We start from the raw sequence: 22,675 nt of genomic DNA on the forward strand, positions 1-22,675 counted from the left end.
AGAATGCCATTATAAACAAAACAAAGTACTTACTATTTTAATACATTTTGCATTTTTTTCATTTATGTAAATCTTTATGTAAATTTAACTATGTAATTTAACATTATGTAAATTTTTGTAACTGACAATCAGCGAGATGGATAAGCTTGATCCTTAGCTGCCCCTTATCCTTAGCTTCATATTCAACCCACAATAATGTTATAAATCGATCCCTGGGGATCAATATCAACCACTTTGGCAACCCATGAGTTAGATGGACTTCAATGTCTTAAGACTGCTACAATCTAAAATATATATCCTCTTAATAACTTATACTTAATAGTATGTTTGATAGAGATTATTTGTTTTATTACAGTTACAGAGATCTTTCAGAAGTTCAGATTAAAAAAACCAGACACCAGCAATCCATAAGCATAAGTATATGGTGCATTAGTACATCATTATTTAATTAAACCCCTTAAGCCCATAACCCACGATATCTCAGGCTGCATGTGCAAATGCGCAGTCCATATCCCAAGATATCTCAGGCATGGACTTTAAGGGGCCATTAAAAAAAGCCTTGACTTATAACTTTTCTGAAAATGTATGGATCAGCATATATACATCGTTATCTATGATCTGTGCACATTTCATAAATTATTTTTCCCGCAAAAATATTTTATGACGCTTTACTAATTAGGTAATTAATCGTGCTATTGTTTTTTAATCAAANCACCACTGAATCAACTGGTCGTGGGTTTGAGCCTTATTAACGGCCTGGTCAAGTGCAGTTTGCTGGGGAAACGAATAATATGTAACTTTTTGTGAAAATATTTAACAATTTTATAAAATATTTTTACTGTAATAATTATTAATTATATAATGTTTAATGGAGCTGAATACGAGATTGCATTGCAATTGCAAACAAAAAAAATATATGAATTTATTGATTTATACAAATTATTTTAAAGAAAAATATAATGGACAAAAATATTGAATTAAATTTAGAAAATTTTCAAATATAATTATTAATGAAAACTCGATAATTACAATCATAAAAGAAAAATTATTATATTTTTATAACAGATGTTTTATATTTTAAAATAGTATTGAAGAAATATATATATATAGTTTATGAATTTCTTATAACATTTTTATTGCAGTTATCATTTACGCGTGGTCATAGCAAAGAAACTGCAAATTTTATGTTTCAAAAAATAATATTTTTCAACGACAATTCAATAATTTCTACTTGTTATAGTAGAATTGATTATCTTAATGTACTTCGTTGCTGACAAAAAAATTAAAATGATAAAATATTCTTATATACTGTACATTAGAGCCGGCTCATCGAAAAATGATCCCAGTCCTAATCCTTCGATTGACGTATACTTTCGTAATATATATACATTTATAAATTAAAAGTAGCTATTATCTTGATCTAGTCGCTAAATGAGATTACAAAAGTAGATGTATCTTCAAAATAAGAATAAAATTAAAATGCTAAATAATTAAAATAAAAAAAAAAATATCCTTATACAGTCGATCGCCAATAACGGCCACCTCCTAAAAACGGCCATGTTTAAACGGCTTCGTTTTTTCGGTAACGTTTCTTTTTGAAATGCATACAAAATAACCTCTAAACAATGGCCAATTTTAAATGTTCCTTCAGTGTTTGTTGTTCAGAGGTTTTATTGTATTTCATAAAGCATTAATTAAATTTAAATCGTTTCCAATGCATTAAGAAATACTTATTGGTCCCTTAAATTAAGGCTGTAGCCTGGGATCACTATCTTCAATGTATCTCTATATACAGTTTTCCCGTAGCCAGTCCATCACCAAGTCCAATATATTTTATATTTAGAAACCGGCTCTGTTCCTTTTTTATTAATCAAGTGTTATATAAACATTATTTTATATAACAATTGATTAAATTCTGTAATCTAAATTAAAAGAGCATCCAAAATTTTTCTTGTTCTTTCAAGTAATCTTCCTGTTGCAATAGTCTCTGAACACAAAGGGAGTTATCAAACGATCCACATTGACCACCATATTCGACTGGAAGAATTCTAGCCTCAACAGCAGAATGAAGCGATTCTAGAGAATGGTGAAAAGATATCTGCAAGTAAATGAAATGTAAATAAATAAAATACTGTTGAGTATAATATCCAAAATATTTATAGATATATTTAGCCTACTCTTTGCTTAAATTTTGTAGGTAAAAAGGGCCAAAATGCCGCAACTACAATATCAACCAATCTAGATGTATTTATGACATGGATTTCTTTATAACGAACCGGAAATGAATCCTGTCAATAAAAATAAAATCAGTTTGGTTTATTTAATAAAACTATTTCAGACTTATTAAAAATTTATTATTTATTTAAAATTAAACAATTATCATTTATAACCTTCAAATATAAAATTATTAGTCGATTGTAGCGTGCATAACCAAAAGGTTACAATCAGCCTTGATGAAAGACAATTCAGACTAATTATTATTCAATGATCTAAAATTATAATTATTTATCACATTTGTGCATAGTCTGTATATAATTAAATATAAAACGTAAAATAAATATATTTAATTCAGTTGTAACACCATATTTCCTCGATTTTAAGATGCATAATGAGTTTGGAATCGAATTTTAAGATTTAATTTTATTTTTTTAAATGAAAGAATTTTAAACAAAATAAAAAAACTTTAACAAAATTTAAGTAATACCACAACAAGTTAGAAAAAATAATACAAATGCCATTAAGCTGAAAATGTCCGGCTATTTTATTTCCATGCTCTTCAAGTAGAAGAACATGGAACAATCTTTCATTGTAGTATTGCATCATAATGTTGTCATTTCAAACGTTAAAATAGTTTAAACGATGTTAACGAGCCAGCAAACTCATTTACAGTATAGCCGAAAGCGTCTATTATTGGTGCATAATGCACCACGTATTCTGCTTTGTTGATTTTTGTTGTTTTCGACTGTGAGACACCATATGCAAGAAGCCATAAATTTTAAGACGCATCTTTATTTCAGACAAGAAAAAGTGGATAAAAAGTGCATTTTAGAATCGAGGAAATACGATATTTGTGTCAGAAAAACAAGACATTTCATATAAGAACCGTGTCAAACATGAGGTTTGACTTAATTGTAGAAAGACCTCAAAGGTTAGATATTCATGTTGAGTAAAAAGTATTTGATATGTGAGACATTTTGAGTGACAGAAATGTGACACGTTCCATTTACGAGTAAATTTCTTTTCATTTAACTTTTATCTTGTACAGTATTTATTAAATATGAAAATCTAATAATTATTTTTACCTACCAGAAATACATTAATTATGGTAAACACCATTCTAGGTGTTAGTTGCAACATGTGACGAGCCGTTAGACCTTTAGCATCTAAAATCAATATAAATCCATTGATTTGAACAATTTCTTCTCTGATGACTTCTTCGAGAAACATATGAGCTATACGTATAATTTCAACTAAAGATACTTTGGAGACATCCCATGCACCTGCAAAAATTAAATATATTTAAATAATACTGTATCCGTTCGATAAATATAATTTTATATTACTAACTTGCTCTTCCTATGGCAATATGTCTTCCACGAGAGTCTACTTCCGACGTATACATTAAAAAATTATCCTTTAACGCTTCCAGAGAGGAGGAGGGAGAGAAATTCTTAAATACTTCTGGATATTTTTTCTTAGTAGAATAATAGTTTTTGAGCATCTTAAAAGATCTCTCTTGATCAAATTTTCGAGCTCGGAGAAAACGGAGTAAGAATTCATCATCAGTTCGTGATTTTAATTTCTTATCATCTGTTAAAATAAACTAATTTTAATTTATTTTAATATATATTTATAAATACGACACATTAATATTAATATATATTTCATGCATAAAACGAAATTAAAATATTTTATTTATAAGTAAGCATGAAAGTATTTCTTTTATTCGAAAGTTAAAAGAAAGGAAAATATATTCCGTCACAGCATAAATTATTTATTTATCGATTTTAAATTTTAAAAAATTCTTGGTTCTACTCTACTTAACCACATCATCGTTAAGACATCGATTTTGTTATCAAAATATTCTAGCAATAAAACTTTTTTCAAACTAAACTTTCCTGGAAAATCTGTGAAGTAGATTCGCGCAATCATTTATTTTAATATTTTTCAAAAATTGTAAATTAAGATTAATATATTTGATATAGTACTATCTTTATAAATAATTTCTTTTTTATAAATTTGTTAAATTTATCAAATCAAAGTTTAATTCGTGTATCAGTTAATTTTATAACATATTTTTTATATGATAATTCTAAATATAAATAGAATTCGAGTTATTTTTCCTATAAGGAACTCCTTCAGAAACATTTTTTTTATATTTATTTAAGCACAGTAATTGCACTTATTTAAATTATGCGCTAATCTAGTTTACAATCTAATCTATATAAAAATATTGATGGAAGATAAGAATTACATATGATTTTTCACCTATTTAAAGAAAATCCTATATTTTTGTATGTTATATTTTAAATCCAAAACTTAACATTTTATATATTTTTTTAATTATAATTGATTTTTAATGTAATTATCAGTTAAGTAAATCTTGGATGGTTTTCAAATAAAAATAAAATTGAAAAAAAAAATGTACACTGTTATTTGGAACAAACAATAAAGAAGAAATTAGACTTTCTAAAGTATGTCAAGCAATCAAAAAATTAATTTAAGGAAATTAAATTTAATTTCTATAACTTCTTTATAAATTATAATCATTTTTAAATCATTTCATTTTTCGTTTGGGACTTTATAAAAAACATTAAAAAAAAGAAGTCTATTTATAAATGCTGCTTGAAATCTACACTCGTAAAACTTGATGTTATGATTTATTATATAAATTTTATCTTTCAAAATAAAAATAACTCTGTCTAATGTTCAAGTAGATTAAAATAAATAAATAAAAATGATATGAACTGTAGTTCATATCATTTTTATTTATTTATTTTAATCTACTTGAACATTTCTGTCACAATTCTAGAATAAAAGAATAAGAAAAATTTAACTTTTCAGAAAAATAATTAATAAACCTTATTTATAGAAACAAGATTATATCTTTACAAAAGATTAATTAAAAATATTAAACAATAAAAATATCTATCAAATACGTAAAACTAATTAACTGCGTTAAAAAGTTGTTTTGTAAAAAAGTAAATTGTGTTTGTTTTTTTGTAATCAAAATCAATATTTGAAAAAATTAATTTGTATTAAGGAAAATCTTAAATACCAAATAACAAGCTTGTTTTTATTTTAAAAATTTTAATTATAAAAATAACTAAATTATCAATAAATGTTTAATTAAATAGTCTATAGAATATCTAAGTTCGTAAAAATCATAATTAAAGCTACAATCCATCAAATATGTAGAGTTTTACGTAAATTTAGTCAATTTGTATGAATATTAATCTTGTATATTTTCTATTTTCACGTTATTAATAATTTAAACTTTTTTTTCTATTGTTGGATATTCATTAATGTAAAAAAAAACATTGTATTCTCTCTATAGTTTTCAAATAGATAATTATTAAATCCAATTTAAATTGTTATTTTATTAATTTACATTTTATAACTAAATTGATGGTATTTTTAAAGTTAATTTCTTTTTAATAATTTACACTTTCAATGTAAACTTAAAACAAATATATTATATCTGATACAAGAGAATATGTATATATTAATATTACAAAAAAAATAAAATTTAAATCCAATTTTATTTTATATAAGAAAATTAATCTCCATTTAGTACTTTTATTAAATTTAACCTTAAAGTAACATTTATTTAAATCGTTTCGCTAAATATAAATGTTCAAGTTATTTGAGCAACTTCCTTATTGTTTCTGTATATTTAGAAGAAGAAAAAAAACCAGCATATGAATTTTTATTTATATAATATATTAATTTATCTATATGCATGGAAAATCAGAGAGATGCTTTTACTATTATCTCAATGCAAAAAAAATTTTTTTTATTATCAATAAACCTATTTTAGACTCGAATTTATAACAAGAAAAATAAATTTACGACTATTATTCTGTATTAAACATTTGAGTGCTTTGAAAATATAGCTTTTTATAATATAAATCAATAAATCAAATAACTAGTATTTAAAATTTAAAATTTTTATTATAGCAAAATGTTTTTATATAACTTAAATTTTAAAAAGTATACTTTAAAAATAACTCCGACGAAAAGTTGATGATTAGATTATTATTAAAATAACAAATTATTTAATTAATTCATAAAAATATTTATTTTTTAACTAGAATATAAAAATGTAACATTAAAAAATGCGATTTTAAAATTTAATTTTACATTACTTAGCTTATATAAACTTAATAACTTTTACTTAACTGAGCACTTTTTCTCTTAGTAAATCTATATCTTTTTTAGTCCATGCAGGTTCTTTTAAAAACTCTAATATATTCTCCCTTTTATGCCTGAAATCAATGGCCTCAGGAGGCATTGTAAATGTTAAATCCTTATGAAGTTCTATCTAATCTATCAAAAAAATAATGATAATAATATATTAAAAATTATAACATTCAACAAGCATTAACATTATTATTATTATTAATTGATTTAAAAAAACACTTATTAATAGTTAACATCGAAAATTGATTTTCCATAACAGCATCCAGATAAATATATTCAGTTGAATGAAAATCAACGCACCGGTGTGTAATATTAATCAAGTTCTGCACGTGGTATGGTAGTGAAAAAATAAAAATTCATTACAACATCACAGCATAAAGATATATTGAAGAACAATTTCATCACAAATGTTACAAATCAGAGAATTTGCAAACTAGCCTTACTGATCAACGTAATAGATGACTTTACAGATTACTAATATGCAACATTTGTGATGAAACAGTTCTTCAATGTTGTATCTTTGTGTAATTAATTTTTTAAATATTTTTTTACTGCCATTCCACATTCAAAATTTGATAAATATTACACGCCAGCTTCAAGGTACTGTCGATTTGTTTGAAACAGTGTATTTTTTACATCTATCAAAATTTGCGAGCAAACATTTGGCATTTATCAATTCTCTGATTTTAATTAAAACTTTGATAAACTGTTTAGCTCAAACATTATACAGAAATAAATCTAATTTATTTAAAGTTTGGTAATACACTTCCATTATAAATTATATTATCTCTTCTGTATTTCGAATAATGAAAAGACAATTAAAAAATAATAAAACAGATTTTTATTAATCTGAATTTATATTAATTAGTATATTTTTAATTAATATAATTGCAAACGTATTAGACTTTTATTGATATTTAGAAGCAAACTGTATTGAAATGTCAGTAATAAAACTTTTTATCAAAATTGCATCTTCGAACTTAAATGCTAAGATGTAATTACTCAAAATATAATTTTTGAATTATAAAAAATATTTTTTAAATTTTATCTACCGCAAGAAAATCGCGACATTAATCTTTTTACCATAAATGTCATTGTCCTTAACTTTCATTTAAAACATCGTTAATTGCTCTTTTATCTTTTTTTTTTTTTTTTTTGGAAATCAAAACGCTTAATTCTCTAGTTTGTATGTTAAATACAGTCGACCCCGCTATAATACTGTTGATTACAAATACATGAGCCGTTCATAGCCCGGCACACGTATTTGTAAAATCTAAGTGACTCGTACAACATGGAATTCATATAAAACGGAATTATCAACAGTTTTATAGGGGGTCGACTTGTACATTTATATATTCTATTCCGAACTCGTGATTCGTTAGAAAATGTTTATTCTGCACACATAAGGGTCATAACTTTGAATTGATACTAGTGAGGAGGAAATGGCTTGAAATATATCTTACAGAATACTTTCAACGAATGTAAGGAACATATTCCACGAACAGAAACAGAACAAAAAAGAGACAATTCCACTGGTGAGCGTTAATAAAGACAATAATAACCGAATACTTCGATAAATTTTATTTAAAAAATCAATGTATCTGAGAGATGGTACAAAACATTTAATAAAATACACGAAAGGATCTCTAATTGAAAGATTTTAATAATTTGATAAAATTAGTTCTTTGTTTATTAAGACCTACAACTTCTGTAGAAAAAAATCTATCCACTCCTGAATTCCCTATGGTCAAAAGATAGTCGAAATTAAATTATTGAAGCCAAAAAAACGATGCTAATTATAAAGCAAAACTGCAGCTTGCAATGCAATAAGTTTTATTATAAAATTGCGAGTGACCAGAACTTAACATAACTGTAAACAAAATAAGTTCATCGGAAAAATATCATTTTATTTACTTTAAAATTTTATGCATTGAATTTTTAACGGAATTGAAATCTATAGAAGAGAATTTAATAAGTTAACATTTTATAAGTTAAATTTTCAACAACTAAATATGAAATTTCAAGATTTTTTTATGTAATTCTTTTCAAGTAAAATCAAAAGAAAACGAAAACTAAATAAAATACGAATTTTGCAATTTTGTGAATATCAATTTTAGATATTCAATAAAATTATAATTTTTGAAAATAATTTTTTTTTAAATTAAAGATGCACATTCAAAAATTTACAAAATCATGTACGATAGAGGCTTTGAGGAATTCTGCTTCGACTGAGAACCTCAAAAACTTTTTCATATGTCAGCATATAAAGTAAATTATATATTTAACTTACCTATATTAATTCAATAAACATTTATTTAATGATTGAATAGCATAAAGAAAAATATATAAATTATGTTAATAATTATTCTTAAAATGTTTACATTAAAATATACAGTATTTATTTGCATTGTTTTGCAGTGAAACTAAAACCACTATACAGGATGAACCAAAAGTAGGTGGACAGTAGGTGAAATAGGGTTTGTGTTAGGGTTACACTATAATAGTGGTATATATTTAACTTGGTTATGGTTATGGTTGAAAAATTACATCAGAAATGCATTTCATATAAATAAAATTAATAAGCAAAATAATATACAAAAGTTAGTTATAAATCTGTTAATAGAGTACAACTAAAAGCTACCAAATGTTATTTCAAATCAAATGCTAACGTAAGCCTTTAACAGATTTTTAATTTATCTTAAATTATTCTGTATAGATATTTGTATTATACAATGAAAAGTTGTATATTTTTAATAAGTTTAATATACTGTTATTTATTTTTCATATCGTTATAAATTTTTATCCTAATTTTAACAACGACAACAGTTTCCTAAATTATATACACGTACTGTACATTGCATGTTTTGACGTATTTAAGTTTTTCTTTGCAAAACGTGAAAAATTAAATATAGGGAGAAGAGGGTTAACTGAGTACAATTTTTTCAATGTTTTTTAAATAAATTCCATGATATGGAAACTTTTATTTTCTTTATGCTATGTTACAGGCTTACATATAGTAAATGAGAAAAAACAGTTTTGTCTGCATATACATAAAATAAAGTGTGTAAAAAATATTATTGTTAGACCAAGTTAACCCCCATCTTGAGGTTAACTGGAACATCCGATGGGGCTAACTGGACACATATGAAATGATGTGTTAAATGACACCATGAACAGAAAAAATCAAAAGAAAATGCATAACTTCTAGCAAAACGACCACGTTTACCCTGGTAAAGTGGAAAAAACAACTTTAAAACAATTTCAAGTTTGTTTACTTCTGCCTCTTTTTCATCTGAAAATTGAAATTTGTTTATTCCTCTTCAATCATTTGACATTGAAATCCTTGTCGAAATGCGAGTCACTATTTTTGCGAAAAATGTCTGTGTTTTTCGTAGTTTTTCCAGAAACCTTTGTCAGAATATAGTCATCCATATTATATTCTGATTATATGAGGGCGGCCGTATTACATGTGTGACTTGAGCTTTCTAGAGGGAATCAATGAGACTGAACAGGTGAGGAAAATTTAAATATGAAAACTAATAAAAAAAACAATGGGTCAGTTAACCCCTTACAGTATATTAGTCTCAAAAATTAAGTAATGATCATGAAAACTACGAATTAAAACATTTTTTATCGGTTTTAGTAGCATTTACAAGTTTAATTTATCACAGCTTACCATAATAAAGCTTAAAAGAAACAATTCCGTGAATATTTAGTAAGTCATGTAAATTACATAATTAATATTCAAAAATAGCATGTAAATATTCAGTCATTTTCAACAGGGTTTGTGATCGCTTCAAACAGAATAACAATTTGTACACCTTTACTTATAGCATAACAAACTGAATAACAATTTGTTATGCTATAAGTAAAGGTGTGAATAGAAGTTAGAGAAATTAATTGCTATTCTCTCAAAACAGCAGATCTGAGCTCCTCGAAGTTGTAGGAAAATGTATTGAAACCGACAATTTGCTCTCTATAATGATGTCCTAAACATATTTAATGGAATTTAAGAGAGATGATCTGATCGGTCAATCCAAACGGATTATAGTTTCACTTTGAGATATTTGTGTTTTAAGATAGATGTTAGGAACGGTTATCATTCTTTTTTTAACATGGCATTATGATCCATTCTTTTGAGAAATAAACAAACGTGAATTTTAAGGTTCTATTGATAATTGCTATACTTGACACATGTTAAGAATATCTCCTCAGCAGGACCGTCTCGAATAATTTCGGCGACTGAAGAAGCAAGCCTAAGAACAAATCTAATATATTTATATTTCTATAAATGTTATAATGTATTTTTAGTATCCCTTCCAATTTGGTGCAAGAAGTAGTTGCCTTTTCGGCTCATCTATCGGAACGGCCCTACTCCTCAGAAGATTTGGTCATTCTGGAGATGCAGGAATCACCTGGCAAACTGTCTCTTTTAAGGTGTTTGTGAGATGGTATCTCCAGACTGTCTCCAAGTTAATAGGCTATTCATTGAAGATTAAATCAGTGATGATCATAGTAGCCTTTGAATCAAATTAAGTTGTATTCGACACCAACTCGTGGAAGCTTCTTTGAAAGAATGTCAAAAAGTCATAAATAACTGGTCATTTTGAATAAAGCTAACTTCATAAACACCTTCCAAACACTGAGATATAACTCTTTCTGTGGATGTGGCAAGTCTAAAGCAAGCTGCTATGTTATAAGCTATATGCTCGATGACATATTATGTTTAGGAATCACAAGTTGTCATCAATGTGGACTTCGAACGGACAGGAAAACAGGCCGAGGTGAAGATGTTTTTGGCTTGTTTGATAACACTATCCAACAAAACTTTTACCTCCGGGGGGAATAAAGATGGTTTCTTATTAATTCCGACGCTCACATTTCGAAAATCATTAAGAAAACCTCATATCACGTTACAGTTTTCAGATATTGATGCCTTTAGCATATCACATATCTATGCATTTAACAATGTAAATTATATAAATGATGTAATACCGGAAATGTTAGAAATCACTATCACAAAGAACTTACTAAAGTAACCTCAAATAAAATAAATCGTCATTTACACTCGACAAATAAAATTTATTTCCAGAAGTTAATAAAAACATAGCAAGATCAGACAGACTACAGTAATTGCTGCTATTTGAAACGTCAGGTATGGTTAATACAGTGAGTCAAAATAAGAATCAACCTTCACTGATTTGTTAACGGCCGAAAATTAACAAATGTTGCGTCTTTTAATTTGTTCTTTTTCATCCTACTTTCGTTTTCACTGTGTTATAAAACTTGGATGAACATAAATATTCACGTAACATAGAACTAGAAAACTACTGCTGGTTCCTCAAGAGAGAGTCCAAGCGACACACAAACTGAAATCAACATCCAAACAGCATTTTTAAAGATAAGTTTATATATGCTTTTAAAACGTTTATATGTGTTGAATGTCTAAGATTCTTAGCAGTGTGCAATGTCACTGTGTAGAGTTATTACAGATCAACTTGTAGAACATCTGCTCTTGGTGCAAGGCTTTTAATAAATACCCTGTGAGATAAAAATAGAGTTTACATTCCACATAAAAATGCGATTTTCATTCTGATATAGTTGCCAATGTTCAAAACAGTGTAAATAAAGAAAAAAAACACGTTGGAATGATTTTCACTAGTACAATACATGTGCTATATCCATATGCTATTTCATATGCATATGTACTGTATATCATTACATAAAAATGTGTCTATATGTTTACATTCTTGCGTGATAGAAAAATCTATAGTGTGCTGTTTAATATCAGGGAGATTTTTCCTACGGCCTATCACCTATTTTAATTCCGGATGTATAAAAGAAATTTTTTGTTGGATAGTGTAATAATTCAAAGGTGGCTTACGGTTAGCATTTAATCATCGAACAGGTTTTGTTCTGTCTGGAACCTCCTTATTAGTTTTAATCTCGTTTCTTCACACGGGGGATTACTTCAAGTATTTCCTCAAAACTCGCCATCTCGGATTTTGTACAAGACTTTAAATGAGACCTTACACGTGAGATGATCTTCAACCCTGAACCGGTTTGCATGCAGAACGGTAGTTTATTTAAATTTGCATTTAGTGTTGGATATTACATAAGATATCTAGTTTTAGCACATTTCATTTGTTTATTAGAACTGAAAATCAACGAATATAAAAATAGATATAACTTTCGCGAGCCAGTATATTTAATTTCTGATTATAAGTTTTATTTACAGCATAAGAATTCCTCCGACTACGAAGCTAAGGTTATCCTTAATCTTTTTTCGCTCATTGCTATTAACAATTTTAATTTTCAATTAGCTTAATTTAATATTAAACTTATTATAAAAATAATTAGAATTCTACGCCAATATCGCACTGTAGGAATTACAAAAATGTATTTGTTCCCTATGGATTTAATAATTATTAATTGTTATTTGAATAATAATGATGACTTTCATACCATATAGGCCTATAAAAATAGGTCTATATAGTCATAAAAAAAAGGAAAAAGTTTAATTATTATGCCTTTTTGTCGTTTTTAACTATTTATAATTTATTTTGTATACTAGTACTTTCTATATATTAACAGGACTTATTTTTGAACTGTATGACTAAATATCTGCATCCATAATTTTCCAGTATAATAACTCCTGTTAATATATAGAAAGTACTAGTATACAAAATAAATTATAAAAGGAAAAAGTTATTCCTCACAGTAACGATTATTAACTTGAATGTAATTGAAAAAATTATTTGTGGAATGTAATAATTTAAAAATAAGTAAACATATAAAATGCAAAAATTTAATTTTTAGGGTAAGGATGGGTTTTATAAAAAAAAAAAATGTTAATGCTAGTAACGAGTAAAATCGTCCGACCCTTTTCGAGATACACACGCTTCCATTATCTCCCACCCCTCGACCTTTAACCACCAAGATCTAATAGCATAAAGTTCCCCAATAAATAAACTCCCTGCAAAATTTCAGAAAATTTCGACAAAAGCACACGAGTTATTAAGCTTCGAAGAAGGTGAATAAAATCATTCCCCTCCCACACACACAAACATACATATATACGGAAAAACCACCGAATTTTTTTTGCATTTCTCAACGTTTCAAAATCCCGAGTCCAAAAATATAAAAATCTGGGAGGGATCATTTTTTTGACCGATCGTCATGTTATACTGTATATAACAGAGTCGGAAAAGTAAAAAGGAATAAGCAACGAGAAAAAAGAAAAGTCCTTTTATGTCTTCTTGATGCTTGTCTCTTTTTTTTTACAAGTAGAATGCATCAGAAAATAAATAAATAGACCTATCGTTTTTACACTTTTCTGATGTTGCTTTAAAGTCTGCAACCGAATTTATCGCCTCATTTCAAAATAAATAATTATAAGTAAAATATCGATAATACGGTATAGGTTTATAAAAAACATAAATTAATATCAGTCTTATATATACATTTATTAATGTAATAAATACATAAAGTTTGTATTAAGAAAACAAGAAAACAATATAGGCTATATATGTTTATTTATCTGATTATAATTACTCTTGATAAAAAGTACTACTACTTTTTCATCAAAAGTTCAATATCAATATGAAAACTTTAAAAACTAAACTGTTTATATCAACTAGCCTCGTGTATTATATCGTTAAATTGTATCGAAAAAGAGTTTCAAAATATTTTTGATTAATAAGCCAATAATGTAACATAAAATTCAGCTTTTTATTCATTAAAAATCAATAAGATCGATATATAAATAATGATTATATCTACACGATCAATTGTTGCAGAAATCAACTTAAATATTCTATAGATATATAGTTTAAATGTAGATAATTGTATATCTTTCGACCTCTTATTCATAGCATGGTTTGAAATTTGTAACTAAATAAACTTTCTAAATGATAATATAATAAATCTAACTATTTTAATATAAGTGTGTGCTTATAAAATTAATAAATAGATTCAAATCTGGAAATTATAAAGTTAATATTTACAAGATATAATAGCTTTTGTAAAGGCGAGATTAAATTAGTGATACGAAATCTTATATCAATATAAAATACTTTTAATTAAGTCGTTGAATTTATTAGTCTTTTGTAGTACTATATTATACAATGTATATGTTATATTTTTCAGAATTATCCTCTTCACTGTATACAAAAACTTCACTTATATTTATTCAAGCGCTTACATTTTACTAAAATACTTTCTAAACAATATTTTCACATAACTTCCTTTAAATCTAAATTTGATAAAGGAAAGTGGAAACATCGCTAAAACACTTTCTCTAAATTCTTTTAGGTCAGCTATTCCTGACAGAAATTGGGTCAAACACGTTAATAATATCTGTATATCAGGTAGAAACAATAGAATATATAACTAATAAAAATTATTACTTAAGTTTTGTTTAATATTTAACGTTATTATTTGTTTATAATTTTAATACAGACTGATTAAATATATTTAATAACTTAAATAATTTTTAAATTATTAACTATCGTTAAGAAGTTGATAGAAATTTGTATTATACAGATAAAGTATACATCAAATTTTTATAAATAAAGCTTGATTAATTGTAATATTAATTACAAAATATATCGCTTGAATTATTTGTTGTAAATACGAATAGCAAAAAGCAAACTTTCTTACCTGATGTGTTTCAGAATGAAACCAAGTTACTCAATGCAGTACTGTGTATCTGTCACTTCGTAACGTCCAATCAAAGCCGGAGACTGGAAATGACGTAACTGAAGACTTACCCAAAACTAAGCTCGAATTGTCCTATATCATTTAGATATCTGAATTAAAAGGAAGTTGACCCGTTTGTGATAAACAGGAATTACAAGTTAGAATTTAAGTTACTTAGAAAAAAAAACTGTAATAAATATACACACTTTTTTCAATTTTTAATGAGTTTAATTCTTTTTACTATCACACTATAACAACTTTCCCCAATTTTTATTATGTAATGAGTCGTCACTGCTCTATATTTTCTTAAATTTGTTTTTTTTATGTTTTAAGAGGAATAAATATGTTAATTAATACTATATTTTTTTGATTTTATGTAATTAAATTAATATATACTTTGTTTGCCTTCGATAATTCTAACGTTAGTTTTACTGTCGGTTCAATGACCTCTAAATAACTCGTTATGCGGCTTTCTTATCGATCCTCCGAAGACATTCTTCATTTTATTATTGCTATTACTATTAAATAGAATTATTTTCATTTAAAACTTGAAAACCCATCATTTGTTCCGTTTGAATGACGTTTTAAAAGCGGAATTTTAAATTTTAATTTTATATAATTAATTTAAAAATTATGTATATATTTTTTTCTATTCGATAATTATGATAGTTGAATATTGTAGAAAGTAAAGTAATAAATTTAAAATTAAGCAATGAAGAGTTTATTTAAATGTGAATGAATGAAGCACAGAAATTTCCTCGAACTACTGGAAAAGCTAGAGATTGAATATAAATGTAGGATAATTTGAAAGAATAAATACTAAAATGACACCTTTTTAAAGTGGAAAGTAACAAGGTAAAAGCTACTTTTTATGTTTCGGGAATGAGATGAAATTAAAATATTTTGAAAAGGGAAAGATGAATAATGCTTATCTCAAATGTTTTCATTTTTATTTTCATAAAATAAGTTTATTATTATTATTATTTTTGTCCTGTAGACACAAGAGGGACCATTTTTTTTAAATCAACTCCAAACCCCAAACGATAAACCCAGACATTGTTGGTCTGGGGTTAACCCCAGACCTCAATGTCTGGGTTTATCTGCCGGACCCCAGACCTTCGGCCAGACAATGGGGCAGCCGGGGTGATGAGGGACGGGGTCAAACAAATCCAGAAAAGACCACATTCGAATTCGTTTCCGGATCCCCAGAGCAGTAAGCTGACACCTTAACCGCTCAGCTAACCGGCGTCTCATAAGTTATATGTTTGACAACGGCGTTTGGAACGTCGAGCGTTCCATTGACTTTTCAAACGCCATTGTCAGACTTCTGTGCTTACAGGAAGGCGGCGCTGAACGTCCGACGTTTACGTTTTCGCAATGAAAACGTCGGCCGCAACCTCTCTAATCTTAAAATAATAATTTTGTGATATTAAGTCCTATATTATTAAATGAAACTTGTTAAATACGATTTCATATAAAATGATTTTGTAAAAACACGATTATTACAAATAATGTTGCCAGGAAAAACACCACAATAATCGAAAATAACATATGGGAAATAGGAAACTGTTGCCAAGAATTTTCCAAAACTGTGATTAAAACTTTAAATATTTAATATGACGCTAGATATTTATTTATGTGAATACTTTCAGAGCAGGAGGTAATAAATTGAATCCAGTTTTAGTTTTAAAACTGTATTATTAAACAAAAATGTGAGTTATTTTTTCGGAAAAATAATGTAAGAGACATTTTGATTCAAAAATTTCTTGTTACGTGACTCGATAACAGTGAAAGCATTTTTTATTTCTCGGCACACATTCATTGAACATTCAACGTTAGGATCGCCATTCACTATTTTTTTATTTAAGAGATTCGTGGCCACGAATTATTTCATCGAATTCTTATAATGTGAATTCCTTTTTTGCTATCTTCATTTCATCATCTCCAATGCTATCGTCTTAAGCTTTGTGCGCTCGTTCTACATCCAAATTGATAAGTTCTTCATCAGTAAGGTCATTATCGTGAAACTAGAGTAATTCCTGAACATCTTCGTTGTCTATTTTAATTAATCCTATATCCAATATGAGTTTCGTAATTTCTTCTTCGGTATCGTTAATTTTAACTTACCAATTTTGTCTTGTTCAAAAAAATTCTGGAATAATTTAAGATATTAATGCTCTTATTTCACTGATTTGTTCCCTTTCAGATTAAATCAAAATTAGTTTGAACAAACAATGCCCTTAGAGTAGAATCTTTAGAAATCATTTGCGCATTCGGGAACAAGTTTTTGCCTAAATTCTCTTCAAGCTTTATAGATGTTTTCAAGGGCATTTTTCGTGCTAAATTTTTTCAAAATTCTGTCAAAGATTCTTCTCTTGTTTTTCAATTGCCTAGCTAACAGTCTTACGTAGATAATACGTTTCAAATGTTGAAATCCTGCAGGCTACTCCAGCCTGTGAACCAGAGTAGAGTATACAACGATGGTAGACAACGACTTAAACGTTTTGTCACAAAACATTGAGTTTTATTAGGTGACGAAAAGCATTATATACAATTAACAAAATTATAAATTCACGATTTATATTGCAAAATGAATTGCACGCTTTTTGCTGTTGCCTGTTTAAATTTACTCGATAAGGAAGATTTGATCAAAGTAATTCAAAACGTACTGGACAGTCGCCCAATACATTTTAAAAAGCTGTTGATGAAGAAATGTTACAGGCAGAAATCGCAAAATGTCATTGAATCGATAGATTAAAGTATCGCAAAACAGCATTGTTGAAACCCTTGATAGTGGAATGGTCGCAAAAATTTATTTTTGGGGTGTGCAGGCATTAAGTGAAAAAAAAACAAATTGGATTGAAATATCAATATGTATCGCACTGTGAAAGCATTAAAAACACACTTTTAACGATAAAATAAAAGTTTAAAAACTCAACATTTCATATTTTGAGCTAAAAACTGCTAAATTAAAACTTTCATTTGGCGCAAAAAATAGTAATAACTAGAATTCTTGACGCAACAGTCGGGATTTTGGTATCAAATTAGTAAATGTAAACCGCGATTTTCCCTCTATATTAAAATAGTACTGTACTAGAATTTTTGAAATAAAATTTTCGCTAGAAACAGTTTATGTTTTCATCTGTTTTTAACTTGATTAATGTGTAGGAAGTGATTATATTTATTTCAACAAGCGTAACAGCTCGTAAGATTCAATTCATAATGTATTTATTGTATATATTTTTCTTATTGGTATATTCAAAGGTCAATATTTTGAAAGATCTTAACCGATATCAATAGTCATAAGATAAACTTTCATCCAGCTTTTTTTACAAATAATTTTATCAAAAAGAATGTAATAAATCTTTGAAAACAAAAACGTAATGATTTTTTGTTTTTATTTTATTTTACGTAATATTCATTTATATTCTTATAGTTTCAATAAACAACTGAAAAAGAGGAAAATCCCTAAATGCATATTGTCAAAGATATTCTAATTTGAATAAAATATTTTAAAATAAAAACTTGATTAAAAGTTGAATAAAACTGATACTATAAATAATTTTAGAATAGTCGACCAAAGTATTTAATGAATACTAAATAAATATTTTAAAATAATTTACGTAAATATTGCTTTTAAAGTAGTATATGTACTGTATATAAGATGACTTTTTAGTATCTTGAACACAATACTGCATTGTGATTACAAATGTTATATTTCTTAATTCAGAATAATATGTCAAATTATATAGTTCTCGTTTCTTTTTAAATTAATATATTTAACCAAAATAAGGTTAATACGTAATTTCAGTATTATATTTGACATTATTTTTTTTATATCTAAAATATTTTTACATGAAAATATCCTGCTTATTACGATATTGATTATGGTACAGATAAAAAAAATAAGACTTGATTAGAGATAATCAAGAATTTCATTGATTATTTAATATCATTTCATAGATTTATAACAAAGATGAACTTTTAAAGAGAGACAAAAATTTCCATTGTAACTCAAAAACCATAATGAAAACTTTTAACTCTATTACAAATCCCTGTCATGTTTATATATAACTAATATTAATTTGCTGTATTTAGTAAAAATTTTATTTAAATCTTCTCTTTATCAAAAAATAATATATAAAAAATAATAAATCTAAATTAAAAATATGATAAGAATAAAAAAATTTTCAATAAAAATTTTATCATTCACGAATTTTTAGAGTTTTTTATTGTAGCAGAAGAAATAAACTGCTGCATGCAAGAAATATGTTATATGTTAACATCATAAGTAAANTTGGACATGTCCTAACCACTTTTATTTCTCTTTTTTTAAAAAAAAAAATATTTTTATTTAAAGTGAACAGAAAAGAATAATTTAATGAAAGATAATAATGGTAATTGTATTAAGAAAGATGAAATTCATGCATAATTAGAATAGTATCATTGAATAATATTCCAATATTACTTCATTTGCTCATAAACGTTTTGAATTGTTTATTAGTTTTTTCTTCATCTTCAATAGATAATTATTTTAATTCCTAGTTTACACCTGACGAGTTCTTAACCGAGACTGTGGAGGGGTGAAGGGAGTGACTCTTCGGCCTTATTAATAGAACATATTTCTATTTACTCTTTTGTCGTCCAATCACTAGCCCGAATGCTATATTAAGCATTCAGATTGGTTAAGCATTTGGCCGTGTACATTGTCTTGGGCGCTCGTCTATGCATAATATGAAATAATCGAAGACAATAAAAATTAAATCAGATTCTTTTCTTCATATTTGTCTCAAATTCCCTGCAATAAATTATTTGTGAGCTTTCATTTACAGATATGACTTTTATGGAATATAAATCATGCATTTTTATTTTTAATTATATTTATTTTGTTAAATTGTATTAAATATATGCCTTTGGTCCTATATAAAAATACAGTAACTTGTTATTTTCTTATCAAATTATAATATTTCAATTTGATAAATATATATATAATATATACTGTATATATATATATATAACAAATATGTCTTTTACAAATAATAAAATATAAGATTATAGATGAAAATGTTGAAAATGAAAACTGTCCTGCCTTATATCATCTATCCGTTTGAGGTCATTCACCTAACCAAAGTTTCCTTTTTTTATTAACCAGTCTAAATTAGTGACCTCTATTTTTGATTATCATAAATGTCACTAACCTCATCTTGACCTTCATCTTTCAGTGCTGCAGAAATTTCTTTTTATAGGAAGTACACGACTGACATAAGAGAAAGTTTTAAATCTCCACGTAGCTTTGTTTATTTACTTATTTACTTCAATATGATGAATTGAGATCAAAAAAGTAATAATTTTTCCACGTGTGAAACCTTAATTTCTCAATATTAACTTTTTGTAACGTTCCTTATTGCAAAATATAACCTATTCCACAATTGCAGATTTAACGCTGACATTTTTTACATATGTGATATAGGATATAAGAAAGATATACTGTATAGGGTCCTATATATCCTTTTCATGTCTGATCCCACATATTTATAATTATATAAATGAATAATTGAAAAACAATTATTCAATTGTCTAAGTGTTTAATTTTACGCTTAAATTAAAGTTTATTTTGTGAATATTTTATTTCTCACGAATTAGGTATCAAATGTTTTATATTATATATCTTATAGTCTATTATTTAATTTTATTTCTATGGAACTTTTCATAATTAACGTATAATATTAATAATAAAAAAATATACGAAAAAATAACGTATTTTTTTCATTTAAACATTTGTAAGAAAGAGATATAGAAAATTTTATTTAAAAGAAAATTAACCTATTTTCAGTAATTAAGAATAAGAAGGAAATAAGTTTAATAGAAAGACTTGCATATAATATTGTAATATTAAATTTTATTAAAAATTATTCTAATGCTATATAAAATCATAATTCACTTTACATTACAAAAATATCTANAAAAGTATGAAAAAATCCATTATTAGTGTAGTATATCTATAACGTTAATTCTTCAAATATTAGTTTTTTAAAAGAAAACTTTTATTATTTAATTCTGAAATTTTGATACAATTTCATAGTTTACAAAGAATCGAAATATATCATAGGTCTATCTGTATCATTTTCAATAATCCAAATAGATGGCTTTAAATCATATTAACGTACGCTTCCTGATTAGACCATTTATTTCGGTATTTTTGTTTACGTGACTTAAACGATCACTTCTTAATATTTAATAATCTCTAATTTACTCTCTAAATACAAGTATTTTTTTTAATTAAATTACGTAAATACCTTACCTCACTTCACTATTAGGGAGTTTTCGACTAATAGAACAGCTGTTTCCAACCAAGATGTAAAGTTTGTTTGGTCATTCTATACCTCAGACCTCCTGCAATGAGGTGTAAAGTAGTATAAAATTGTTTTAAATAACTTTTACTGGCATAATAATAGAAACATCTACAACCTCCTGTGACAAGAAAGTATTTGGATAATAATCCAAATGTATCCTTTAATGTTTGTTTAGTTTTTAACAATTTTTTAAATTTGCATCTATCAAAAATTATAATGGGTTTGATTTATTTTGAAAAATATTTTCTGTTATAATCGTCGAGAATGTAATAAATTTTATCAATACCATTTAATTTTTATTTGCTTCCTTTTACTTTTTTGTATTTTTATTTATTCTAAATGCGAATTAATGTGCCGTAAAAAATTAATTGAAATTATTCTCCATTAAAGATAATTTATGTCAAACTTATTTAAATTTATGTTAATGTACTTATTATTAAAATGAAGAAAAATATATATAACAATAATTTAGTTATAAAGATGAAAGATTATTAAAAATATATTTTATTGGACATGTCCTAACCACTTTTATTTCTCTTTTTTAAAAAAAAAAATATTTTTATTTAAAGTATTTACGTGTAAATTAATCTTATATTTTTAAAATATAATATACAGAACTTTAATACTTTTTCCATTTTAAAAGAATTTTCCTTTCTTTTATACATCATTAAGAAAGTAATATAATTTTATTAACAATGTCTGTTTCAGTTCTAGCAGAATGAAATTTGAATTAGACATATCTTTCATGATAAGTTTATTAATTTATCAAAATGATATCAAGTAATATGACTAAAAGCAATGTCACTTCTCATAAAAATGTATCCTCAAAAAATATAGTGGACATGATTTTTTATTTGAAAAAAATATTTGATTTAACAAGTAAAAAAAGCAAAGATTAGTTTTATAAATGTACTGTATTTTAATTTATTTATAAAGATTAATTTAATAAAGAAAAAGTATACATATTATCATTATCTGTATAACTTAATATCACATAAAATTTTAATTTAAGAAAATTTTTTAAAAATTAATTATTAATATTATTCGCTTTAAAATGAGAGTTTATAAAACTTTAAGGAATGGTAAGCTTGTTTCAACTCCAATTAAAACGAAAGAAAATGGTTATTTTAATTTCATTTAAAACGAAATAAATATTGCAGAATTTTCATTATCGTTATTATCTTTTTCTTAACTCAAGT

The 22,675-nt window shown here is 26.0% G+C and overlaps 1 protein-coding gene across 3 annotated transcripts; it reads right to left on the minus strand.

Moving 5' to 3' along the window:
* Positions 1 to 1,095: 1,095 nt before the first annotated feature.
* On the minus strand, positions 1,096 to 21,520 carry LOC111627525 (alpha-tocopherol transfer protein-like). Of its 3 annotated transcripts, none has more exons than XM_023371115.1 (6): positions 21,425 to 21,520; positions 6,403 to 6,549; positions 3,568 to 3,810; positions 3,307 to 3,500; positions 2,178 to 2,288; positions 1,096 to 2,098 (listed from the first exon to the last, which is right to left on the minus strand). In XM_023371115.1, exons 2-6 carry the CDS (start codon positions 6,512 to 6,514, stop codon positions 1,928 to 1,930), a joined length of 831 nt encoding a protein of 276 aa, XP_023226883.1. In that variant the 5' UTR covers positions 6,515 to 6,549; positions 21,425 to 21,520; the 3' UTR covers positions 1,096 to 1,927. The 3 variants fall into 3 exon arrangements, with proteins under 3 accessions (XP_023226883.1, XP_023226885.1, XP_023226882.1); XM_023371117.1 differs by lacking the exon at positions 21,425 to 21,520 and adding an exon at positions 20,322 to 20,411; XM_023371114.1 differs by lacking the exon at positions 21,425 to 21,520 and adding an exon at positions 15,085 to 15,229.
* Positions 21,521 to 22,675: the final 1,155 nt, after the last annotated feature.

Source organism: Centruroides sculpturatus, unplaced genomic scaffold (assembly GCF_000671375.1).
Source record: "Centruroides sculpturatus isolate CEXI.00-Female unplaced genomic scaffold, Cexi_2.0 scaffold273, whole genome shotgun sequence".
NCBI classification, from domain to species: Eukaryota; Metazoa; Arthropoda; class Arachnida; order Scorpiones; family Buthidae; genus Centruroides; species Centruroides sculpturatus.